We start from the raw sequence: 13,063 nt of genomic DNA, 5'->3' as shown, positions 1-13,063 counted from the left end.
CCGGTCACGATAATACAGGAGTCCATCCGTGACCGACCAAGGCGAATCTGGCCCCACCTCTTCCTTCCGCTGAGCCACCCACGCCTCCTGCTGCTGCGCCTCCCGGATCCGAGCCCGTATATCCACCGGCTCCCGTACCGCAGCGAAAGACTCAATTTCAATTTCCGAGAGTGATACGCGCAAGGGAAAAGGGTACCGTTGGGCGTCGTTGCCTGGAGTAACACGGCCCCAATGGCAATGTCGGAGGCGTCCGCCTCCACGACAAACGGCCGTTGCGGGTCAGGATGCTTCAAGATGGGCTCCTTCATGAAGGCGTCCTTCAAAGCTTGGAACGCCTGTTGTTCGGGGGCGTTCCACTGGAACCGAGTCTTCTTCTGCAGGAGCCGGGTGAGGGGGGCTGTCAAGGCAGCAAAGCCAGGGATGAATGTCCGATAGTAGTTGGCAAATCCAAGAAGTCGCTGAACATCCTTCACGCGACGCGGGGGTTGCCAACTCTGCAACGACTCAACTTTACTTGGATCCATGGCGATGCCCTCGGGAGAAATGCGGTGGCCCAAGAAATCAATGGTCACCTGGTAGAACTGGCACTTCTCCAACTTGGCAAACAGCCGATGTTTCCGGAGGCGCTGCAGGACCTGACGGAGATGCTGATGATGCGCTTCACGCGACGGGGAGTAAATCAGGATGTCGTCCAGGTAAATCACAACAAACTGGTCCAACAGATCCCGAAAGATGTCGTTCATAAAATGTCCATTTCCGTCACCGATAGACGGGACCTGGCGGCACCCAGCTCCATTGGCTCCTCCCTCTGGACTGGGGCCTCACGCACAACAGGGGTGGCAGGGGTCTGTGGGGTGGCACGGCGACTGTTACGCTGCTGCAGCCGGGCATCGATCCGCAGACAAAGATGGATCAGCCCATTCAGATCTGAGGGAATGTCCACGCGGGCCAGCTCATCCAACATCTCCTCTGACAAGCCATCCTGAAAGGCATCCACGAGCGCAGCCTCATTCCAGGCGGAATCCTGGCTAAGCAGCCGGAAATCGCTGATATAGGCCTGTAGGGGGCGCTGACCCTGCCTCAAAGCTTTCAGACGTCGGGTGGCGGTCTGCGCCTTAATCGGGTCCTCGTACATGAGGCGCATATGGTCACAAAACCCCCCAAAGTTATCCAACAAAGGGCTAGGCTGTGCCAACAGAGGCGTGCCCCAACGAGCTGCATCTCCCGACAGAAGGCTCAACACGAATCCCACCTTATCTCGGTCAGTGGGGAAATCAGCTGCTCTCACGCTGATATAAAGCTGGCATTGTCCCAGGAAGGCAGGAAACAGTTCTGGTTTACCAGCAAACTTATCCGGCATAGCTAACTGACATTTCCTCCTGGGTGGGGGGGCAGCATGTACCTGAGCCTGCAGTTGTGCCACCTGAGTGGCCAGCAAGGTGAGTTGCTGGTTGAGCTGGGCATTCTCGGCAAGAAGCTGCTCCATCGTAGTATTAAGGGGTGAGTGGCTGAAAGCAAACTGTTCTGGACCAGCTCTCTTCTCCCAACCCCTAATTAAGAGACGAGTCTGGAAAGCGTCCAAGGCTAAAAGGCTTCTGCCAAGGTTTAATGACGCAGATAACAAAACACAAGAGCTTGTCTTCTCAAACGAAAAAGTTGCTTTCAGCAACTAGCCCCTCCCCAAACACTTCTTTTATAGAGAGCTCAGGGCGTGGTCTCCCTGTGCCTCCTCCCGAGGAGTCCCATAGTCTTTCTTTGTTTGTCCCTGCTCGTCTGCCTCCTACGTCGGGCGTCCTTGAACAGGGCCAGCTGTGGGTCATCATCCTCCGCACTCTCGGGCTCACACAGCTGAGAAGAGGTCCCCGGCTGAGGACTCTGCAAAGCCTCCAAATCATCATCAGCTGGTTCGTTTCCCTCCTCCCCCACATCTGAGTCCTCCGATACATCGGACCCGGCTGTCGGACCCACCGGCTGGCCCTGAGTCACAACACTCACCTCCTGATTAAGGAGGAAGCGAGTCACCCTAAACAGGGTGGCTGGGTGATTATCTGCGGACGCTATGAGGGCAGCGAAGTAGTTAGACTTCACTGTCTCCATCACTGCGAGATAAGACCTCCTAGAGGTTCTTAACCACAATTGGTCAGATTCAGACCGGCTGGACCTCCAACAGCTCTCTAGGCCCCGTCTCTGACGCTTCATCTCCCGGAGCTCCGCGGAAAACCATGGAGCCCACCGGGATCTGCGCCAGGTCAGGGGCCACATGGGCACAATGCGGTTGAATGCCTCCATGGCTGCCCACCTGGTCGGTTCTGCAGCCTAGCGACAGGGGGGGGCAAAGCGGAAGGAGATGATGATCGGTCCATGACACACTCCACGATGTTGATGCGGCCCTCCGTATGGCCACCTGCTGCCATTCCCAATTGTCGTTGGGATCTGCAACCCCACCCCCCGCACCGGAGACCCAGAGGCACCCAACCCAAGCCCCACCCCACCGTGACCTGTTCCAAGCCTGGATTGAACATCGGTTGGTGGAAGTCCCCCAAATTCCAACCCAAACCGCGGTCCAACCCCCCTCCCTAACCCCTTAAAATATTTGCATAAAATATGTGCATAAGGTAGACACATAACACTCATTTGCTTCCAAATGTCAGTAAGAGAAAAAAAAGCAAATAAAGTTGTTATAAATATGCTTGAACAAGTGCATGAATATGAATTAACAGAGTGCAAGTATGGTCATAGAGAATTTCATGCATGGGATAATATGTTTCTCATTGGTTCTTTGTCCAATATTATAGAAACAGTATCACAACAACTGTAAAGAATAGAATAGAATAGAATAGAATAGAATAGAATAGAATAGAATAGAATAGAATAGAATAGAATAGAATAGAGAAGAGAAGAGAAGAGAAGAGAAGAGAAGAGAAGAGAAGAGAAGAGAAGAGAAGAGAAGAGAAGAGAAGAGAAAATCGGGACCCGGCAGATTACATCCCAGAGTTCTGAAGGAGCTGGCATATGTTATTTCAGAACCACTGCACCGTATCTTTTAAAAATCCTGGAGCACCAGGGAAGTACTGAGGATTGGAAAAGGGCTGATGTGGTTCCCATCTTCAAGAAAAGAGGGGGAAACGGACCCAGGAAACTACAGATCAATCAGTTTAACATCATTATCCTAGAAAAGATAATAAAAAAACCAGATCTGAGAACAACTAGAAGCAAACAAAATTATAACTAGTAGCCAGCACGGGTTTGTTAAAAACAGATCATGCCAAACCAATCTTATTTTATTCTTTAATGAAGTGACTAAACTAGTAGACCAGCGAAATGCTGTGGAGATAGTATACCTAGATTTCAGTAAGGCATTTGATAAAGTGGACCACAACCTACTCCTTGGTAAGCTAAAAAAAGGTGGAATAGACAACCTCACCAACAGATGGATCTGTAGCTGCCTGCCAAACCATACTCAACGAGTAGTCCTAAATGGCACTATATCCACATGGAGAGAAGTAAGCAGTGGGGTACCACAAGGTTTTGTCTTAGGCCCAGTATTCTTCAATATCTTCATAAATGACTTAGATGAGGGAACTGAAGGAGAACTCATCAAATTTGCAGATGACACTAAACTGGCAGGAGTATCCAACACCCCAGAAGACCAACTCAGGATCCAAAAAGTAACTATAAGAGGGACCTTTGTGTCCTAGTGGTCGATCACTTGACTATGAGCCAACAGTGTGCAGCAGCAGCCAAAAAATGCTAATACAATCTTGGGTTGTATAAACAGAGGCATAGAATCAAGATCACACAAAGTATTAGTACCGCTTTATAAAAAACCTAGTAAGACCACACCTGGAATACTGCAGCCAATTTTGGTCACCTTATCACAAAAAAGATGTTGAGATTTTGGAAAAAATTCAGAGAAGAGCAACTAAGATGATCAAAGGCCTGGAGACTAAAACATACAAAGAATGGCTGCAGGACTTGGGTTTGGCTAGTCTAAAGAAAAGAAAAAATAGGGGAAACATTATAGCAGTATCCCAATATTTGACGAGCTGCCACCAAGAGGAGGCCCAATTATTCTCCAAAGCACCAGAGGGCAGGACAAGAAACAATGGTTGGAAACTGATCAAAGAGAGAAGCAACCTGGAATAGAATAGAATAGAATAGAATAGAATAGAATAGAATAGAATAGAATAGAATAGAATAGAATAGAATAGAATAGAATAGAATAGAATAGAATAGAATAGAATAGAATAGAATAGAATAGAATAGAATAGAATCTGGAAGGGACCTTGGAGATCTTCTAGTCCTCTACCATCTCAGACATGACTGTTCAGTCTCTTCTTAAAAACCTCCAGTGATGGAGTGCCCACAATTTCTGGAGGCAAGCTGTTCCACTGGTTAATTGTCCTCACTGTCATAAAGTTTCTCCTTAATTCCAGATTGCTTCTTTGTTTGATCAGTTTCCAACCATTGTTTTTTGTCCTGCTCTCTGGTGATTTGGAGAATAATTTGACCCCCTCTTCTTTGTGGCAGCCTCTCAAATACTGGAATACTACTATCATGTCACCCCTATTTCTTCTTTTCTTTAGACTACCCAGACATTAAATGGCAAACATTCATATTGGGTGGAAAGGAAGGTTTGCTACTGCTAAGCAGGTACCAAGAGGAAAGCATCATCATGTTTTAGTAATTCCAGGCTTCACCTAGGATAGAAGCTATTCCATTTCATCTGTTGATGTACTCCTGGGCTGTATCAATGGAGGGATAACATCAAGGTTATAAAAGGGTAATAACACCACTTTATACTGCACTAGTGAGGTCACACTTAGAATACTGCATACAGTTCTGGTCAGTATAATACCAAAAAAAAGGTTGAGACCCTAGAAAGTGCGCAGAGAAGAGCAAGAAAGATGATAAAGGGTCTAGAGATTAAATCGTATGATAAATGCTCAAGAGAGAGCAGATATGACTAGTTTATCAAAAAAGAAGGATTAGGGAAGAACATGATAACTGTCTTCTAGCATTTGAGGGGCTGTCATAGAGAAGAAGGGGTTAACTTATTCTCCAAAGCACCAGAGGACAGGACAAGAAGTAAAGGGTAGACGTTTGTTAAAGAGAGATCTAACTTAGAAGTAAGGAGAAATTTTCTGACAGTTAGAACAATTAATTAATTAATGGAATAGCTTGCTCCCAGAGTTGTAAGTGCTCCATCATTGGAAGTTTTCAAAAATATATTGGACAACCATTTAACTGGGAATGAATAAGGTCTCTTGCCTTGAGCAGAGTGTTGGACTAGAAGACCTCTGAGTCCCTTCCAGCCCAGGAATTCCTTACAATGTTCCATCCAACCATGTAAGTAGTGTCTAAAATGTCTGTGTGGCTAACAACTTGGACAGATCACAGGGAATTCAAATAGGCAGGTAGTTGCCCCAATTTTCTCAGAACTTGTCCTTCCCTGGGAGGAAGAAACAAAACATAATAATTTTAATCAATTTACATCATTGCCTTTCTTGCAATGATGACTCTGGGTGACTAACAAATTAAAAACTTAATAATTCTGTCCAACCCTGTTGAGTTCTGTCTCACTTTCTCTAGAAGAGTAGATAGCAATCAAAGAGAGCTGGCCCCACAAATAATCAAGCCCCATACCATAAAGGGTTTTTAGGTGACAACCAACACCCTGATTTGTACCCAGAAGCACACTGGAAGCCAATGAAGTTTGCACAGCCATACCCAGGTATACCGTTAATTACTCCTATCATTGCATTCTGAATCAGCTTAAACTTGTGGAGGCTTTTGAGGGACCCCTCATAGACAATTCATTGTAGTAATCTGTTTGGTAGTTGACCATGATGATTTAGACAGCAGACTACACATTAGTTAACAAAATGCTAAAGTTTTATATGAGCAGTGGCACAAAAAATCTCATTGTATGGGAACAAAGAACATTTAACTCATCATACTGCTAAATAAATTTTATTTAGGCCAATTGGATGCTAGCTCTACTTATCTCTTTAGAAAAGTTATTTAGCTGCCCATGTAAAATACATAACTTTAGGAAGCAAACTGTATGTACAAAAACAATGTAAACCCATAAGCAACTTAAATAATACAAGAAAAATAAATAAACAACCAAGGCACTGCATAACAATTCCATAAAAAAGACACATATATTGAATTCCCTTCAGACCCTGGGGCCTAACACTTGGGGGAGAAGTCAAGTTTTAACACTCTTCTGGAAGGCCAAGAGGAAGGGGCCATCCAAATCTCAAGGAGGAGGCTGTTCCATATGGTAGACATTATGACAAAGAATGCATGCCTTCTTGGTTCTGCAAGGTTATGGGGATTTGAAACCAAACCTGGAGGTCTAAGAATCAATAGAACTGGCACACAAGATGAATCTATGTAAAGGCAATCCTGGCCACAACTGTCACCTATTCTTTGATTTCAAAACCATGTGGTGTTTCTATGCTAGCTTCACTCTTAAGTAGTCACTGCAATGGCAGAAAATGATATACAATAATAAATAAGAAAAAAAGGCCTGCTCATATTTTACTAACATAGATTTTTGGCATTTTTATCATTCACAATGCAATAAATTCACAAGTCTATTTCTATGGTTTTCCTATGTGCTTGAAACTGGCAATCCTATGGATGATCTGAATACCATCAATATTTTAAAAGCAATGTCAACAGAAAGGAGAACATCCCAGTAATTCTACTGTGTAATATACATATACATATAGAAGCTAAGATATTCCGAGTTGTTCCAATGTAAAAGGCTATATAATGTTTTATAAAATTTATGTCCTAAAGTAAATTAAACTGATATTATTTAGTAAGGAATTCATAAATACTGTATAAAATTATTACTTTTGTATTACTATGAATTATTAGCACTGCTGCCTAGCAACCAGCATCATTTTTTTTAACAATGATCATTATAAAGGAATATCTGGAATTTGTGCAAATGAGTTTTCATTGGCGGGCCAAAGAGACACATTCATCTTAGAAATCAGACATAGATAATTTAACGCTTTTAGAAAAATAAAGCAGTAGTAACAATTTCTGCAATCATTTTAATAAAACTTTCTCATTATTGCCTTAAGTAAGTCCTGTAAAATTTGATTATGTCAGGCCATAATTCTGTTATCTTCTCTAGAAGACTGTGTGAATTTTTACAGCACATGGAAAAGAATGAGCTCCTTATTCAAGAAGAATTTTGGTAATATAAAAATGCATGCTGATTCTCCACTGAAAGCTTCCTTTTATATTTTAATAAAGATAGCTAATATAGTGAAATAGCTGATGTCTGATCTCACAGAGTGGTGGGAAGAGGTAGACTGGAATTGTCAAGTGTTCCTCAGATTATCAAGACTATCACAAATTGGCAGCAGTACTTTGGAAATAGAATTGAATTGCTACTGAGACCTTTCTTTAAGTTCCAGAAAAGCTTTAGAAAGGAAAAATGAAGAAGGAAAATCTTAATTTCCGTAAGGAATCTTCTAGTCCCTGTTCTGAGGTCCATTTATATCCTTGGGAATATCCTGGAGTTCTGGTATTTAATAGGCCAAGTAATAGAAATGAATAACTGTATGTGGATGCTCATAAATTACTTCAGCTGAAGTGAGAAATTTAGATTGATTGCTTGATCTTTTAAAATAGTGACCAAGATGCAGAACCAATCCCTGTCAGCAATTTATAATTAGTTTGAAGTTTCCTTATTTTCTTCTTATTTATATGCATAAATATATGATAAATTTCCACTCAGAACTGATGCTAGGCTGATTCAACCTCTGCATGTTAATTTCAGAAGCACACATGTGCCTAATAGCTTTTAATTACTACAGAATAAGCACATTTAAATAACAAAGTTAAATAAAATGGTTCTCATTATTTAAAAAGGTAATGTTTACCATAAATGTAGCTTAAATATGTTTATGAGAAATAGGATTGAGATGAGGTAATACCTTTTTCTCCCCTTTGAGTTCAGATTTTTGCTTTACTTGGTGTTCCATGCAACAAGCAGAACATTCATGTGAATGTCTGACTTCCCTATTGTGCTATCTGAACTTTGCTCATCTTTTTTTTAATGGTAGTAAATTAACATTGCCCTAATTAGATATAATCCATTATGTTCTAGAATGCATTTATTAGATACAATCCAGTGGACTTCCCTGTCCAGAACCAAACCTACAAACAGTATTTACAATTTACTTACAGACTTTTTGTTTTGTCAAAACTGGGCACTACCACTTTAGCTCTGTGTGTTCTTATATAAATTATATCCTTGGGACTGTTCCTTTTACAAATAGATTCTGTTTGCAGCTTACAAAGAGACAGTTTTGTGTCACTTCTCAAGAGATAGATGCAAACAAGAATAAATGTTCTGGCATCTCCATGTGTGCAAGAACCCAAAAGAATTGTAGCTTAATTGCTATAAACGGCTACAGCACGCACTTGCCAATATAGTGTATGCAAAGCTTCTTTGGTTTTCTTTCTTTTTTAAATATACACTGCCAAGAAAAACAGCTGCTGGACTTAGCTAATACCAATGTTTTATAGAAGCTGATATTTTCAAAAACCCTTGAAAAAAACATGAATCTACCTTAGGGGTGTCAAACTGCCGGCCCGTGGGCTGGATGCTCACGCGGAAGCCACGCCCACCCCATTGCCGGCAATGGCAAAACCATCCTGATACGTTGCGAGTTTGACATGTCTGATCTACCTGTATTTTATGAAGTCCTACTGTGCTCATTAGTAAACTGTATAAAACAAGCAAGATTGTCAGACTTTAGAGACAGATGTTTCTCAATGGTGACCTCTAACTATGGAATCCCATCAAGGATGTCTCCAGGTGCTTCAAGTAGCTTCTAAATCTAATCTGTCCTTTATAATCTCAATTAAAATGTTTCATAGTGCTTAGTGTTAGTGAATACTTATAATATTCATTTTACGGTAGGTGGGTTTATTTAGAATTGTTTACATATTATTAGTATGATTTTATTAATGTAAATATAAATTTAAAAGAAACTCAAATCTAATCTGGAAGACTTTCAGGCCAAACAGCAGGATATAATAGCTTTAAATAAATGAAAAAATAAAATATCTTCAAAGAACTAACATGAAATACATCCAGTCAAAAAAGAACAACAACAAAATATCCTGCTGCTCTACATATACCTGTTTGTCATGTATTTTTTTTCCTCCAAGTATGCCAGTACCAATGATATTCATACCATACTGAAAGCAAAGGCATGAACATGAAGAAAATGAGGCCTCTTCCAAATGATAAACGATTCCACTCTTCATTTTCTAAAAGTGATTCTTTCTTGTTACAAACAAGTGGCCATTTTATAATCCTGAATTGCAAATAATGCAAATACCCAGTTCATCAATGAATCTTCTCTGCTGGTTAGGAGGACTGATATGTCATAAACTATTATCTGAGGCCTCAGGACCAAATATAGGCCTTGAAAACAATCACTCCAGATCCCCAGAGACCCTCAAAAGCTGTTACCAATTATAACTTTTAATGTGATAGACAGGGAAAACCTTTGTATACATAACTGCAGACTAAACATATTAACTGTATTTAATTTTAATTAAATGTAAATCAAATCAAAACAAATTCTTATCCTATTCCAGGCCACTACCTTTTGAGGGTAGTTCTATCCATATGACTTGGAGGCCAAATGCAGCTTCAGACCAAGCAAAAGTTGCACAACTTTGTAAGGAGCCATCAATGATGCCCATGGATTTAACACACCTGTATTTGGTCCACGAGATTCTTTTATTATCTGTGCAACTTTCAGATGCAGCACCATTACAAGCTTGCAGTTCAACCCATTACCTTTGGACAGATAAATAAGATAAAGATAACATGAAGAGAGACCAAGAAACTCACTTACTTGTATGGAATGTGTTTGCTGCCATTGACAAGGGCAAGAATGACATTGCCCAATGCAGACAATGAAAGGCAGAGTGCAGAACCCACTTCACGGTTTTTGCTGAGCGGTTTAACACAGCTTCCCAAATCAATGAGATGTAAGCGACTACGGCCTCCTGACACTATCATAAAAAAAATAAAAGAAACAAAATAAATGATACCATCTCATTGAAAGTATGATTTGGGCATAAATGATAACTTTATTCCCAACATTCTGTCAGAAGTCCTGCTGAATTCCATAGGTATTTGAACATGGTGCTAAAAATAGCCAATTAATACTCTACCTCTTAAGCGGACTGGGGAAAAAATAAGCCACATACATGAATGACTATGCAAAATTAGGACTTTAGAAAAGGTGCTTTGGAATGTGCAAAAATGGACCCAAATCACCCCTTTTTGATTCATTAAAGCAGCTGGTTATGTTTTTAGATTCAAAAGGTTGCTTTGGAAGTGTCTTCTTACTGTTTCCACATGTTTCTACATACACAACCAGTTCATTTCCCTGGCAAAAACATGGTTACATCAAACTCAGAACGGTTGACAAAAGGGCAATTTCTGGCACTTAGACATACTTAGGTTCCTAAGATATTTAGGAACAATAGAGCCTGAAGTTTTTATAGAGCAAAATTATTTGCTTTCACTATTTGAGAAATTGCGCTCTCTACTTTTTTATTTTTTTATTTTAATTCCATTTATATCCCGCCCTTCTCCGAAGACTAAGGGCGGCTTACAAGCTTAACTTGAGCATGTTAGCAAATTGCAGTACTTTCTTATAGCCTTCAGCATTGGTTCCACACAACAAGAACTGAAAACAGGCTGGCACAATCATTTCTAGAAATAAAAGTAAACCACAGAATTAACTGTCTCCTGTTTCATTCTGAACCATCCTTAACATCACAGCATCAATATGTATATGAGGCCAAAAATAACAATAGACCTGATCAGCATATCACATAAACTCCCCTATTTAGAAATGCCCCACGATATAATATACTTGTTGTATATGTATGAGTCTCTTTAAAGATACAGAGACATCTGAATAATGGCTAATCATAGGAGTGGGTGGGAAAACAATGAAACTTACTTCCCCCTTTGCCACTCTTCTCCATTCGATACTGATAGATGTGCAAGGTAAAGAGCATATGTGAATTCTTCTGTTCTTCCTCCTGACAATCTTGCTGACTGCTTCGACGGGCAGCAATTGCAGCATCAAGGAAAAAAGCAGCTTTTTCTGCAGTGGGAGCTCGGAGTTCACTTTGGTTCTGAAGCTGCAAGGTACCCAGAGACATTCAAAGCTTATTGAGATTCAACACTATTAAGTAATTTTCAGTTAACAAAGTCAAAATACAATTTTGCTCTAATTAAGGAACATGTTGCTTTACAGAATATCTACAGCTGAAATGCTTCCAATGGGCATTTGGGCAGCTATATGAAAGTTTTAAATAAATAAATAAGTTGAACTAATACTAATTTGATTAGTAATACTATCAATAGTTTCTAATATGTGTAACAGATGGCAAGTTAACTATTGTTTGAATTACTTTAAAATGTGTATAATAATGATGGATTTTAGCAATCTGTATGATCTAAAAATGAGTGATTCACAAGATTTTCATTTCCATATTTATTGGATTCCTCAGAGAATGTTCCAAGAAATTACAATTTCTACTATGTTATAATACTGTATAATATGGAGAAGGAACCCTTATCAATATATTGAGTTGATCAATGGTTATATTTTTGTTTCAGATTCACAGAACTGTTAATATGATTTTATACTGACAACCATTGCTCACAGATGTGACTATGTTCTTAAATTTTATATAAAAAATTGGAATGTATCATTGTGTAAAAAATTATTGATTTACTGTGCAGTAAAGAATGGAAGACAAAATTCACTCTGAATTTACAATCCTGAAATGTAGATACATGTGATTATTTCTGAAATTGCAGTCTTTCAACACAATTGAAATAACCAAATTTTATTTTGCATGGTCAAGGGTTATTTATTTAAAATTTAGGGCCAATGATATATTTTATAATTAATATTATCTGTCTGTATATATATTTTAGGCATTACTACTGCTGAAAATGATAGCTACAAACATATTATATGCATACTTCTGTCACACAGAATCATAGAGTTGGGTGAGGCTATTTAGGTCTTCATGTCCAACTTTGATTAATGCAGGAATCCAATTAAAGCATCTACAACAGTAGGCTCTTAACATTCTTCTTGAAGTGAAGGCAGGCCCAACACTTCCCTGAATAATGGATTTCTTTTGAGCTTTTGTTTTCCTGGTACTATTTTTATGGAATCTCACTGTTGCCACATATTTTTTTCTTGGTCACCTTTTCCTCTTTCTGTTTCCCCTATGTACCTTTTTAGGTCTTGCTATGTTCTTTTTTGTTTCTCTATTTTGCTTATTAGAATTCTCTGTGCTGTGTTTTTTCTATCTTTGTAAAGAACCATTACAAACCTTGAGCTTTTTTACCTGTTAGCTTTCTATTATGGAATCCACTGAATTTATTAAAAAAAAAAGAAATTTGAAGTCAAAAGTACACATCCTTCTATGCTCAACTTCAGTTTTTCTTAAAATCATGAATTCTAGCTTTTACCTCTTTCTACTCATATTAATTTAAACTATTAGACTACAAAGTATAATAGATGCCCAAAACAGGAGATATTTTTCACACACAGGAAATGTATGGCTTTTTCTGGCAACAAGGCTTCTGCAATTTAACCAGGAATTAGTTTCCCTCCCCCACACCTACCAGTTGGGGGTTCCTGTTCAAAGAACATGTGAGTTATTCTTGGCTTCTTTCATAACTTGGCAGTAATTAATAAGTAGCTATTAGTATGTCTTACAACAATACTAATCCTATTATTCTAAATTGTGCCATTTCCACAAACTGTATCTCCACCCACAGGCATATATTATTGGCCTCCAGCTTTTGTGCAATATTGTAAATATTTTAATATGCTATAATATATTGAAGAAATTATTATAGGAGAAACAGACATTTAGTATGATCTGAATCCTTTAACATTTTACAGAAAAGAGAGGTTGCTGCTGCACATCAAGTTATACCAAAGGCACAAATGTTTAGATTAGG

The 13,063-nt window shown here is 39.6% G+C and overlaps 1 protein-coding gene across 1 annotated transcript in view; it reads right to left on the bottom strand.

Moving 5' to 3' along the window:
* Positions 1 to 13,063, bottom strand: part of KIF26B (kinesin family member 26B) — a 335,272-nt gene that overhangs the window by 66,477 nt on the left and 255,732 nt on the right. The window contains exons 9-10 of the mRNA XM_081318941.1: positions 11,031 to 11,214; positions 9,909 to 10,068 (exon numbers count right to left, since the gene is read on the bottom strand). Of these exons, the coding sequence (XP_081175067.1) occupies positions 9,909 to 10,068; positions 11,031 to 11,214 (344 nt within the window). The remainder of the gene's footprint in view (positions 1 to 9,908; positions 10,069 to 11,030; positions 11,215 to 13,063) is intronic.

Source organism: Vipera berus (genome assembly GCF_964194415.1).
Source record: "Vipera berus genome assembly, chromosome: 1".
Lineage (NCBI taxonomy): Eukaryota > Metazoa > Chordata > Lepidosauria > Squamata > Viperidae > Vipera > Vipera berus.
Note: the sequence above shows the minus strand (reverse complement) of the source record. Positions and strands in the feature narration are given on the sequence as shown.